This window comes from Procambarus clarkii, chromosome 33, assembly GCF_040958095.1.
Source record: "Procambarus clarkii isolate CNS0578487 chromosome 33, FALCON_Pclarkii_2.0, whole genome shotgun sequence".
Taxonomy (NCBI): Eukaryota; Metazoa; Arthropoda; class Malacostraca; order Decapoda; family Cambaridae; genus Procambarus; species Procambarus clarkii.
In genome coordinates, this window is record NC_091182.1 from 28625511 (window position 1) to 28639466 (window position 13956).

General features: G+C 42.1%; 1 protein-coding gene across 1 annotated transcript; it reads right to left on the reverse strand.

Annotated features, from left to right (window-relative positions):
* Positions 1–2827: 2827 nt before the first annotated feature.
* On the reverse strand, positions 2828–8517 carry LOC138370782 (uncharacterized). The gene is made up of 2 exons (XM_069335383.1): positions 8485–8517; positions 2828–3418 (listed from the first exon to the last, which is right to left on the reverse strand). Exons 1-2 carry the CDS (start codon positions 8515–8517, stop codon positions 2828–2830), a joined length of 624 nt encoding a protein of 207 aa, XP_069191484.1.
* Positions 8518–13956: the final 5439 nt, after the last annotated feature.

The following is a 13956-nucleotide window of genomic DNA, read 5'->3' on the forward strand; positions in this document are numbered from 1 at the left end:
CACATGCACAAATCCAAGGCGGGGGGGGGGGACTACCTCTGGTGCAATTGTCAGGACCCATAGCCTCGGAGAAGAGAATAAAGAGTATTCAGAGAACACCTTGTTGATTCTCACTGAACATTTTAATATTTTCTTCTGCCTCCCTTCTGTACATACCTAGTTCTTACCTAGATGTGTTTGCTGGGGTTGAGCTCTGGCTCTTTGGTCCCGCCTCTCAACTGTGTATGTGTGTGTCTGCTTTACATACACATACTACGCAGATAGAAAGTCACAACACCGTGGCTGAAAATCAGATACCTAACCCACATCTTTCTTTACGGGTATTTGGGCTAAGTACATTTACTCTAGAAGCGGTACTCGGCATTGCCTCGGGGGGGGGGGGGGGAGGAGGAGGAAGAGGCCACACATATTCACTACATATGACCATTATCAATGCAACCATCTTCAGTGTATCACTTTAACCATCTTAACTGCACACAACCATCATCATTATAACCATTTTCATGACCGGTGATCGTTCCCTACACCCAAACGTCACCCCTGCAAAGTTTGGTGAGGCTACCCCTAGGTATCTGGTCTCAAGCCTTGGACCAACATACTAACAGACTTCCTATTCTATAGATATCCTATATATAATAAATAACTTTGTATATATATTGTACATGTATATATACAAGTATATATCACTGAGGGGGAATTATCAGGGAGAAAGCGCCAAGCCATTACGACTATATAGCACTTGGAAGGGGTCAGGATAAGGATTTGGGGTGGGAATTTTTTTTTGTTCCAATTGTTGTTATTTGTTGCTGCTGTTATCGTTTTTATGTTGCTGTCCTCTTTGTTACAGGTTTTGCTTTTGTTATTGTTCATTGTCTTTGTCGTCTTCTTGTTGTTCCAATTCGTCGTGGTCGTCGATCCAGCTTGTTCCACTTGTTATATTTCCATTTCTAGTCTTTCTGAAGAAAATTCTTCATATTCTTCCTAGTCTTTAGTTGAGATTCCTCTTACTGTTCATCCAACTAGGTACTAGGAGACTCGAACCGTCGACCCCACGCTTGTGAGACGTGGCGTGGCGTTCTATCAATACGTTCACAATGCAATGCGTTGAATGAAATGTTTATTTCCCCGAATGTTGTAGATGACAATTTATATTCCTCTTTTATTCAGACTTTCTTTGAATTATTTTTCGGAAGATAAATAATTTAATTTTAATGGTAATCAAAATCCAGCTGAGAATTTGCATAAGTCCAGAGGAGCAACATTTAAATTTAAATTTAAATAACATTTTTTTTTATTTTTTTGCTTAAATTTTGCCCCGAGGGGCGAGTTTATTGGACAGCGCCACTCATCTTGTGAGTGGACATACCGCCATAGTGACAGTATTGGGCAGCGCCACTCATCTTGTGAGTGGACACACCGCCATAGTGACAGTATTGGACAGCGCCACTCATCTTGTGAGTGGACATACCGCCATAGTGACAGTATTGGACAGCGCCACTCATCTTGTGAGTGGACACACCGCCATAGCAGCATGTACAACACTCCCCAACAGGAAGAAAACCCGCTGGGTGGTTCACTGTTGTTGTTCAGAGGAGCAACATGTATTGTGGTGGGAGAAGGGTACAGTGTTCCCTGTGGTGGACTGGAACAGAAAGTGTTTTCTCAGGGGTGTTTTAGGTGGGTTTATTGGTGTGGTAGGGGTGGAGATCACCTCTATGTGATATGTGATAGAGGAGGTGTTTAGGTGGTGTTCATTGGGGTTTGTGAGGGGTTGTTCACCGAGATGTTAGGGGGTGTTCACCGGGTTTTGGTGAACAACCATATTCCCTGGAGTACTGGTGGAACAATTCCTGCCAAACACACCGAAACTACGACATTGGTACAACGTTCGAACAAGTTTTAACCCCTCCTAACCAGTTATAACAACCAATATAGCAAGTTGTAACAACGTTCTAATACGTCATAAACACGTTAAGCCAAGATGTAACAACTTTATTACAAGTTGTAACAACGTTCTAATACGTCATAAACACGTTAAGCCAAGATGTAACAACTTTATTACAAGTTGTAACAACGTTCTAATACGTCATAAACACGTTAAGCCAAGATGTAACAACTTTATTACAAGTTGTAACAACGTTCTAATACGTCATAAACACGTTAAGCCAAGATGTAACAACTTTATTACAAGTTGTAACAACGTTCTAATACGTCATAAACACGTTAAGCCAAGATGTAACAACTTTATTACAAGTTGTAACAAGCAGAAAATAAAGACAGTTACAGTTTGTGTTTCCAGGGAAGGAACACGTCACTCATTAATAACAAATACACATGAAAGTTACATATATGATTAACTCTCATTCTTATTTTCCATACTTTATCCTCCCACATCTTCCTATTTGTCTTCCTGTCTCCTTTGGCCATTTATTCTACCTTATCTCTCAACTCTTCTTTCCATACCTTTTACTCCTTTTTTTACGTCTTGCAAACTAATGGAAAATTACTTCCAAATGGCGTTTTTGACAACACAGTTCTTCCTTCTCCTTCTTCTTCTTCCCCTTTTCGTCGTGATCTGGGCATTGTTCTCACATATTTCTTCACATTTCGTCTTTAGCTTCAACTCTATCCATCTCCACCCATCTTAATTTTCTCCTCGCTTTCCTCCCTTCTTCGTTCTCACTAACAGAAAATATCTTCATGTTTCTCACGTTTCCTCTTCACCTGCAAATTCGCCCGTTCTGTCTGTCCGCCTGTCCTCACTCTGAGAGGGTTTCCATTTTTCTTTTGCGCTCCTATTGTCTTTCCAGATGTATATTTTAAGACCTCACCCGTCTACACGCTTCTGTTGTGAATGGTTGCTGTACCGCAGCTCGTAGTCGCTGTACCGCAGCTCGTAGTCGCTGTACCGCAGCTCGTAGTCGCTGTACCGCAGCTCGTAGTCGCTGTACCGCAGCTCGTAGTCGCTGTACCGCAGCTCGTAGTCGCTGTACCGCAGCTCGTAGTCGCTGTACCGCAGCTCGTAGTCGCTGTACCGCAGCTCGTAGTCGCTGTACCGCAGCTCGTAGTCGCTGTACCGCAGCTCGTAGTCGCTGTACCGCAGCTCGTAGTCGCTGTACCGCAGCTCGTAGTCGCTGTACCGCAGCTCGTAGTCGCTGTACCGCAGCTCGAAGTCGCTGTACCGCAGCTCGTAGTCGCTGTACCGCAGCTCGTAGTCGCTGTACCACAGCTCGTAGTCGCTGTACCTCAGCTCGTAGTCGCTGTACCGCAGCTCGTAGTCGCTGTACCGCAGCTCGTAGTCGCTGTACCGCAGCTCGTAGTCGCTGTACCGCAGCTCGTAGTCGCTGTACCGCAGCTCGTAGTCGCTGTACCACAGCTCGTAGTCGCTGTACCGCAGCTCGTAGTCGCTGTACCGCAGCTAGTAATCGGAGGATTGCAGATCTCGCTGGTTCAGTCGCTGATGTGGTCTTCAGAAGTGCTGACATGATCGTAGCGACCGCTTGTGACTGATCAGGCAACGAAGAGGCATAGAGGGTAATGCAGTGGGCATCTCTCCTTCTCCTGTCACTCAGCTCCCCGACCCTGGCTCCACGACCACTTCACACACACGTTAAAATCTTATTTTAAAACTCACAGCCCAGATTAATTTCCAGCGGAGAGTAAGGCAATATGTTTAAAAGGAAAATTTGTCTCCTTTCACTCGCAGTGTTACGTGATTCGAGACAAAGTAGTCCTTGAACTTTAACGCGTCGAGCGGCAGTTCGAGCAAGAGTCCAGCACCGCACAATGGTTCCCAACTGCAAATTAAGAGAGAGGACTTTCCAAAGGAAAATAATCGCTTACCTGGGCAACTGGTTTCAGGTGACGCTAAGAGCAAAGGGCGCTTGTCAGAGAGACAAAGCCACCCCTCTTAACGCCAGGTACCACACGGCTAATTCAGGACACGAATTTTGGTTGCGTGAATTGAATATTTAGTCTACATGTGACTCGTTCGGTCTCAAATATGCCTGAAGCGAAGTAGCAGGTTTGCATGGATGCAGGTGTCTGTGAATAAATCCGAGTTATGTGGAGTTTATCGGTTTTTGTTATGTTTATCAGAACACTGATTAGCGGATATTTTGCCAGTGTGTTTGATGTCGCTAGGAAGCGTGATATTGGCCTCAGCGACACAAACTGCTAAACAGGATTTTGGTTGGCTAATAGAAGTTTATTAGACAGGATCTGTGAAGCTGAAGTGTAGAAAATTGGATCATTTAAGCGAGAATTGTATGGACGATGCAGCTAAACTGGCTTTTAAACTCATGAGTACACATTTAAAAAGAGTTTTCCGAGAGTAATCACAGGAGTTTTTAACATAGAATTTGTATATTTATTTCTTGAAACGTAATGCTTTCTGTTAAAGCTTTGGCCCGCCGTAGTAAACTTCTTGACTCCCTTTTAGTAAATATAAAATTCTTGGTAGCCATAATTTGTGTTTAATTACAAAGACCAAATACGAATCACTGGAGCTCTGGAAGAGACTCTAATAATCCGAATTAATAAATTAAAAAAATGAGTCTGCTCGATATTAATTCAAGCACCGCTGATCAGAATTCATCACAACTTAAGAATTCATCCAGATGAAACAAGTCTTTCAAGGTCATCCACGAAGAGGTCAGAGGCTTTACAAAGCGTCCTAGAAAAGCAGTGTAAAGCAGCAGTATCAGAAGAAGAGATGATACCTAATCTAGGATGATACCTAATCATCCTAGATTAGGTATCATAATTAGGATGATACCTAATCCTGATACTGTTGAAGTGAGGTTAACAAATCATGTGTAGTACGTGATTTAAACCGTGAATATTTTGTTTGTTGGAAAAAAACGGGGGCAGTGATGATTGTGTATAGTGAAGTTTGTGTGTGTAGTGACGATCGTGTATGGTGAAGATTGTGTGTGTGTAGGGACGATCGTGTATAGTGAAGATTGTGTGTGTAGGGACGATCGTGTATAGTGAAGATTGTGTGTGTGTGTGTAGTGATGCCAAGTCGTAAATAAAACCCTGTGCCTGGTTAGTGACTGTTGTGAAGTATTGAGTTCGATGCAGTAATTGTGTTTCAGATTAAAAGCTGAAGCGAAACGCAGTGCCAGTGGCACCCTGGTCGATTCGGAACTGACGAAGAGTTGCGCATGCGTGACTATGATGCGGTTTTAAAGTTGCTATAGTGATGGTGCTCGTGTGTGTGTGTGTGTGTGTGTGTGTGTGTGTGTGTGTGTGTGTGTGTGTGTGTGTGTGTGTGTGTGTGTGTGTGTGTGTGTATGTGTGTGTGTTTGTGTGTGTGTAGTGAAGATAATTCAGCTGCGTCGATCACGTGTAGTGTAGATATTGCAGTGATGGAGACCCTGTGGCAATGTAGTTGCAACAGTGAATGGAGACAGTGTGTGTGTGTGTAGTGAAGATGCACAACCGCTGATGAATGTGCATGTGTATGCAGGTCTACAATGATATTCATCGTGTATGTAGTAGAGATCCGCGTTGCTTGTGATCGTGTGTTAAGGCCTGAACGACGAATTTCAGGCTTTTGAAGCGACGCCGGTGTCTCCGAAGAGGCAGTGCTGCTATTCATCGTCTGTGCTCCGCCGGACACCATAGCTAGAAATAAATAATGCAGTCTCCCTTACACTTGCGGTAAATTGAGGAAAATTCAGATGAAAACCGGTCAAGTTGAGCCTTTAGAAAGGCAGTCAAGCTCAGATAGTCAAGCTCAGACTGTCAAGCTCACATAGTCAAGCTCAGATAGTCAAGCTCAGATAGTCAAGCTGGAATAGTTCAACAGGTAATATGACCACAACGGTGCATTGCTCTTTATCTGCACACGATTTATGGTATGCAATAAATATTAGTACAATATAGAAGCAACATGTTCAGGGCTTGTGCACTGAACACCTCAGAGAGTGAACCCCAGATTGTGCATAGCCGTATTTATTGTCTCTGACACGAACATAATTAATTTATTAAGCATTATGGTAGCAACATATAATTTGCATTTGTTTAATTATTAAATTCATTCGGGAATCAAAATTACTGGGATTGCGAGTCTCTTCCTAACCCTTTGCAAATTTAGGAACGGTTTAGTATTCACTATTAAACAGACATTTCAATGGGGAAAAAAGTTATGGCGTATAAGGCATATAATAATAATCGTCTTATTTTACCGAAATTCGTTCTATTGGTAAAGTCGTCAGAATGTTGACCAGACCACACACTAGAAGGTGAAGGAACGACGACGTTTCGGTCCGTTCTGGACCATTCTCAAGTCGATTGTGAATGGTCCAATACGGACCGAAACGTCGTCGTCCCTTCACCTTCTAGTGTGTGATCTGATCAATATACTTTAGTCACGTTATTGTGACTCATCGCCTGCAAGTTGTCAAAATATTTGTTTCTGACAACAAAATGCCTTTCTGTCCCAGATTTAGTGTTGGGCTGATGATCTGTCAACTGCTAGAGGGCTATTGCTACAAATAACAGTTTACTGACCAACCAGCAAACATACTTTTAGTCCGGCCGTGTTCAGGATTAAAGTACACCATCTTGTGTACATATTACACCGAGAAGAGTACTAACCTCTCTGGTGTACATGTCCCGTGTTCGGTCCCTCGTACCAAGCACCAATTTACACCAAGACATTGATACCACCTTGTTAGACTGACGGCTGTCGGTTAGCAGTCCGCCACGCGACCCTCTGAAGACGCGAGGGAATTGCTAATTGAGCGCCATGTCTCCAGTCCTCAAGGAATGTCTGAGGCTTCACCTCGACGTCCACCAGGTGACGCCAGCGTGTGACATACCGGGGTGGACGGTAGAACGACGGTCGCACTTCCGCCAGGTCGGCGTTCAAACCCCGACTGTCCAAGTGGTTGGGCACCATTCCTTCCTCTTTCCCCCCACGCCTTCCCCACCGTCTCATTCAAATCCTTATCCTGACTTCTTCCCAGTGCTGTATAGCTGTATTGGCTTGGCGCTTTACCCCTGATAATTCCATTCCTTCCGTCCTCATATCCCATCCAAGTGGTACATAGTTAGGGGCCGATTTAGTACCATCACTCTCTGTAATTACTTTACCTTGTTTACTTTAATTAAGTAATTAAATTAATAATTACTTTAATTATTACTTTACCTTCACTAAGAAGGCGTCGGGTCCAGTCAATCTCACGAAACAATCAGTGGAAGCCATAAAGTGGATTCGAACCCGCACATTTGGTACTCACTAAACCCACGCCTTAGACCATGCGGTCCACGCGTGAATCCTGAAGCTTCAATTGAAGCCTCAGGACCCCCCACCCACCCCCCACCCCTGGAGGATTCTGTTGAATTCATGGTTATAATATCCAAGGTTATCATATCCAAGGTTATCATATCCAAGGTTATCATATCCAAGGTTATCATATGGTGGTGTAGTGCTCTAGGGGTGGGCCTAGGAGTATCAAGTGTGTGTGTGTTAGTGGTTCGAAATGTGGGAATTCATCAGTAATAGTAAGACTATTTTTCTATTTTTATCAGAAATATAAAAATAGTCTTTTTGTCTATTGCCTCAGGGCGTGTGAGTCTAACGAGTCTAATAATTATATTGGGACAAATTAAGTTACACTCATAAAGCCTAGTTTTGAACGAATAAGAAAAAAGTAGTTTTTAAGTTATGAGTGATGTTAACGAGGGATATGAATAATCGGTGATAATTAGTGGCCAGTAGTTGAACACTTTAGGCAATGGGAATATCGGAAACTAGAACCATCCAATGTCAAAACAATGAATAGTGTAAAACATTTATTTACGTCCTTACATTTACCTATATATATATATATATATATATATATATATATATATATATATATATATATATATATATATATATATATATATATATATATATATATAATACCTGTGATGGGTTCAAACCACAAAAGTATAAATATCTGAAAATTAACCCTGTCGTAGCTCAGTCGATTAAGGCATTGTCTGGGATGCTCTCGGACGCAGGTTCGAATCCTCGTCACGGCCCTTGTGGATTTGTTCACGTGAAAATGTTATTGATATGTGGCATAGTCTTGTTATACAAGAGTACTTACTAAGATCTTCATGGAATTTAAACCCCCAAATAGAGTATAAGATTGAGTTACAATTGAACTGTTTAGAGTCTAAACTTGTTTACCGGCTAACAACTTTACCCTCAAGACGAACTCGTTAACATCATAAAATATTTTCTAAAGTATCGCCTCAGTGTTGCAGTAACGTGGGAATCAACGTGGCAGAATTAATCCCGGCATCGCTCTGAACAGACAAAACTTATGTGCAATATCAAGTCAAGTTTTTCATATATATTACAGACCAAAATTCAGGGAATCGGCTCACAAAATGGTTTCTGCATGCATTAGCATTCTAATTAGTAATTATTGACAATTGTTTCATAACCACTGAGTATCAAAGGTACTGACTGACACTTACTTCGCCAAGGCGTTCTGATGATGAGCTGTACATTAGGGCCTTATCGCCCAATGTTGAACCAGATAGCCCTAATATCAGGGATTTATCTGACTGGCTGTTCAGAGTTCTGCCCGCTACTCTGCCTGGAATGTTGATCGCCAAATTCTTATCAGAATTAGTTAGTTATTCAGTCGTTCTTTCTTTAATAGAAGCACTAATGACTGAAGGAACGTGAGTTAGATTCTATTGGTGCCAGAGTTTTGTTATTTTGATATGCGCCGAGGAGAGGAGAGGATGAAGCTGATTGTGATTGTGAGGGGTTGTGATGGTGAAGATGACGGTGGTGGTGAAAGTGTCAGTAGCGAAGGTGATGGTGATTAAATCGCAGGTGTTGGTGAGAACGAAAGTGGCCGTGTGGTAGACACAGGTGAAAGTTGGTGAACGTCGCACGTTATCCAACACCTAAAGTAGAGCATCAGTAGCAACCAACCGCATCTCTCAATGTCCCAGCCAGTGTATCCCATCACCGTTTCACCCAGTGTATGTGTGTATACCTTTCCCACTGCGCAACCCACTCTCCCACTCACTGCATACGTGACGCAGGTGTGACACTTTAATCCACCCCACTTTCCCACCCACTGCATCACTCACTGTTTAGCGAACAGCATTACCGAGGACACAAATCCACAAGGGCCGTGACGAGGATTCAAACCTCAATCAACCTGTTCGGACGCAGGTTCGAATCCTCGTCCCGGCCCTTGTGAATTTGTTCATTTGATGCACGTTAGTGTGATCTCTGTGTGTGATGATGACTGAGGACACGTTGCGGTCTCTATCTGTCAGGAACCAGACCGAAGAACCGGACCGAAGAACCAGACCGAAGAACCGGACCGAAGAACCAGACCGAAGAGGTGCACTGACTCCCCTTCAGGTACACCAGCCATTCATAGGCCCCTCTTCCTTTATCACTAATTAAAGGTGTAGTCGTTAATATTGGTCGTGGCTGGTGTTAATGCTGTGATATATATGAGGTCGTTTGATCCATTGTGTGTACCAACTCCGGTCTTTCTATGATAATGTATTGGGCTTTATACATTGTCTTCGGCAATTTATGTGATGATTGCGACCGTACTTTTATTCACAGCCTACCACACTATAAGGAAAGTTCAGGAAAGTTTTTAATCTGAAATTAATACATTCCTATTCTCAAAATAGTTATGGTATTTGATCAGAATAATTCCCAACATTCTTTAAAATTTGATCTACAAACTTTAGAAAGCAGCAAACTAGTCAGATATACACACAGAAATTACAATTGCGTGATGCATCAAATGAACAATTCTACAAGGGCCGTGACGAGGATGTAAAACCATGGTTTATGTCTCGGAGAGGCTGCAGGATCCAGTAAGTTTAGTAGAACTTCAGTTTCAACTCCTTTTGACCATGTCGTAGCTCAGTCGATTAAGGCAGCGTTTGGGATGCTCTCGGACGCAGGTTCGAATCCTCGTCACGGCCCTTGTCGATTTGTTCTTTAGTCAGATATATAAATAAACTGTGTGTGTTATATATTATCTATACCATTTTGTTCGTGTATGGACATAATTCGCAATTTAAACATATATACATTAAACCAACGTAATCCACCCAAATAAATGATTTCTACTCAAATCACAAGAAGTTTGGAGGCTAGTCCACTGGCTCTTAAAGCCAGTCCACTGGCTCTTAAAGCCAGTTCACTGGCTCTTGAAGCCAGTCCAATGGCTCTTGAAGCCAGTCCAAATTGGCTCTTGAAGTCAGTCCAAGTTTTACGCGTTTTCAGACACTCCCCATTACTCGGTAGTAAACCAGAGTTTTAAAACATTTTATCTTAAGACATAATATTTGCTCCCTTGACATTGAGTCTTCAAATAATTAAATTGTAGCTGGAATTAGTGGCAATGGTAAGCATGTCTCCTCCATTATGTGTACACACATTAAAAAACCTGTTGGGCTTTCTTGGCCAGATAAAATCATATCAATTACCTTAATGAAGTTTTTTGTATTTATATTTTATTATAGTTATTTTTATATTAGTATTTTGACTTGTTTAATTAATTATTTGTAATTATTATTTGCATTTATTAATAATATTATTATAGAGTTCTAATACCTTGGCGAATTAATGCAAACTAATATATAACGAACTTAAATAATATAACTTTCGTTGACCAAACCACACATAATATAAAATAAAAGTAATTAGTAAACAGTTGATTGACAGTTGAGAGGCGGGCCGAAAGAGCAAAGCTCAACCCCCGCAAGCACTACTAGGTGAATATATACTAGAAAATGAAAAGACGAAAATGTTTTGGTCCGTCTTGGACCACTAAAAAGCCAATTGGCAATAACTCATCATCTGAAAATAGCTTTTTGTTCAAATAATAGATTTCTTAATAGGTTATATCGACCAATAGACCAGTACGCTGCGCGTACTAGTGGCTTTACAAGATTGTAAATACTATGCTATGTATTCTCTCTAACCCAATGTACCTTCTTGTATATAAATAAATAAATAAATAAATAAATAAATAAGTAGCTTATGAGGAGATATCAATGCCTTGAGCAGATAGTAATCCAAGACATGGTCGCTCCACCGCTTTAAACGTTCATAGGATGGTAAAAAAGATTTATTTTGCTTTAGTTTATTCTTCAATTCTACCAGCACCATCATTGTCATCATCTTCATGTGTGTATCACTATTATCACCATTATGACATTATCTCTATCATCATTATACAGATGAATGAATAGGTTGGGGGGTATGGGAGAGAAGGATGGTGAGGAGTGAGAACTTAAAAGGGACAGGGGGGGTAGGAGAGAAGGGAGAAAAGTGTATAGAGGAGAAAGGGTAAAAGATAACGAAGGGGGGAGTCAGAGAGATGGGAATATACAAGAGAAAGGGTTAAGAAGGTGAGAGACCTGAGGTGAGGTGCAGCCAGGTACTCCATCGATTCAAGAGTATATATATATATATATATAATGTCTTTCAGTTACCTAAGTCAGTGCTACAGTCTCACATCACCCCTTTCTTCACTCATCAATCCACTCCTTACCAATCCACTTCCCTTCCTAAATCCTTTCCTCTCCCTCCTCCAACCCCAATCCCTATCCCCCCCGTTCCCCAATCCTCTCCTTTCCCGCTCTTCCTCTTCCATTCGTTTTTCCTCTCCCCTCCCCATTCCCCTCCCACCTGCCCTTAAACAATTCCCCTTCCACCTCCCCCATTAACAATCCCCCTTCACAATCAACCCCCCCCCCCAAAGCCCACCCTCTTCCGTAACCCATTCAGGCACGAAACCCACAATCAATTAATTCCACCCCCACAATCTCCCCATCTTTAGTCACGTTCTCCTACGTTCCTGCTCATTATCCATGCAATTGTAGAGAGCCATTAAACGCTATCATCCCTTGTCGTGTAAATACTGTTACTCCCCCCCCCCCCCCTCTTTTATGTCGTCAATTCTGTCATTATTTCCACTAATGGCTTGCAAGCACAGTTATCGTTATAGACCGTAAAACCTCGCACTCCGATCTATAAACTGAACACATGTCAAAAGGAACATCTATTGTTATCATAGCGATCGGGTTTGATATCGAGGGAGCCATTGTATCCGGTCTCCTAGCGTGACTTCGCCTGGGAAGAACTGCCGGATCAAAAAATCTGTAATATGAAGTAGAAATGTTTGGGTATTGATGTTAGGTAATTCAAGGCCGATGGAACGAGGGGGTTGCCCTTACTCATGCTAGTCACGACAGCAGGATGACTCTGTGTAGAAACAAAGGGGAAACCACTGTGATGTTAACTATATTGGTGAGGGAGGCACGAATTTTGGTGGCGGTATCAGTTAGTAAGGGGATGCATCCTTGTATCCCTTGTGGTTAGTGTGTGTGTGTGTGTGTGTGCAACCCGTTCTCGCACTTTCTTACAGTCAGTATTGACTTATTAAATACGTGCATATGTGACATACTAAACATACTAGTTTACCTTGAAAAGCTTCATAGAAAACACCGACCTTACCTAACCTTCTTAGTATGTTAAGATAAGCATCTTATTGCTTCGTAATTACAATTATTACTTAATCTATACCTATAATAGGTTAAGTAATAATTGTAATTACGAAGCAATAAGATGCTTATCTTAACATACTAAGAAGGTTAGGTAAGGTCTGTGTTTTCTATGAAGCTTTTCAAGGTAAACTAGTATGTTAAGTATGTCACATATGCACGTATCTAATAAGTCAATATTGACTATACGAAAGTGCGAGAACGGGTTGGTGTGTGTGTGTGTACTCACGTAGTTTTTGCCTGCAAGGGTTTGAGCTCTGGCTCTTTGGTCCTGCCTCTCAACTGTCAATCAACTGGTGTACAGATTCCTGAGTCTACTGGGCTCTATCATATCTATATTTGAAACTGTGTATGGAGTCAGCCTCCACCACATCACTGCTTAATGCATTCCATCTGTTAACTCTGACACTGAAAAAATTCTTTCTAATGTCTCTGTGGCTCATCTGGGGCAAACACACACACATGTATTGACCTAGTTTCTTCACCTAGTTGTGCTTACGGGGGTTGAGCTCTGCTCTTTGGGCCCGCCTTTCAACTGTCAATCAATCAACTTTTACTTCTAACTAATTTATATTTTTTACACACACACCCCCAGGAAGCAGCCCGTAACAGCTGTCTAATTCCCAGGTACCTGTTTACTGATAGGTAACAGAGGCATCAGGGTTAAAGAAGCTCTGCCCATCTGGTTCCACCGGCGCCGGGATCGAACCCGAACCCTAGGATTACGAGTCCTAAGCTCTGTCGACTCAGCCACAGGCCCCTCAAAGTGGGGCCTGTGGCATGTGTGGATACATAGGGCATGTGTGTGTGTGTGTGTGTGTGTGTGTGTGTGTGTGTGTGTGTGTGTGTGTGTGTGTGTACTCACCTAATTATGCTTGCGGGGGTTGAGCTTTGGCTCTTTGGTCAAAGACCAAAGTGTGTGAGTGTGTGTGTGAATTTAACTACAGTTGCTAACGTAACAGTGCTTGCTGTAGTTAGGTTTCCAGTCTTGAGATCATTCTCTTAACCTGCAATATGACTACACTTCGCTCCCTATTTTATTTACATATATTTACTTCCATAATCTGACACTGAAGAAGGTCTCTCTAACACCTATATGACACATTCGAGTACTTAATTTCTACTTGTGACGGTTTGATCACCCAACTCTCATTTGAAATTATCTAACCTTGCATGCTCACCAAAGTTTCCTGAGTATTACTTATGTGGTGAACATATCTTCCCTCATTAGCCTAGTGATGAGATTTAATTTATGTAGTCTCTTCATCTAGTTCATGTCTCTCATCCCTGTAATAATTGTGACGGCATTACATTCACTTGGGCTGTGTGGGTTTCGAACCGTGGACCCCCCGAGAGAGAGAGAGAGAGAGAGAAGATTAAGCCACCCAA

Coding starts and splice junctions, on each gene's coding strand:
- LOC138370782 (XM_069335383.1), bottom strand. CDS start 8,517: ATGTACAGCTCATCATCAGAACGCCTTGGCGAA. Junction 3,419..8,484: donor CATCAGAACGCCTTGGCGAA/GTAAGTGTCAGT, acceptor TCCGATTACTAG/CTGCGGTACAGCGACTACGA.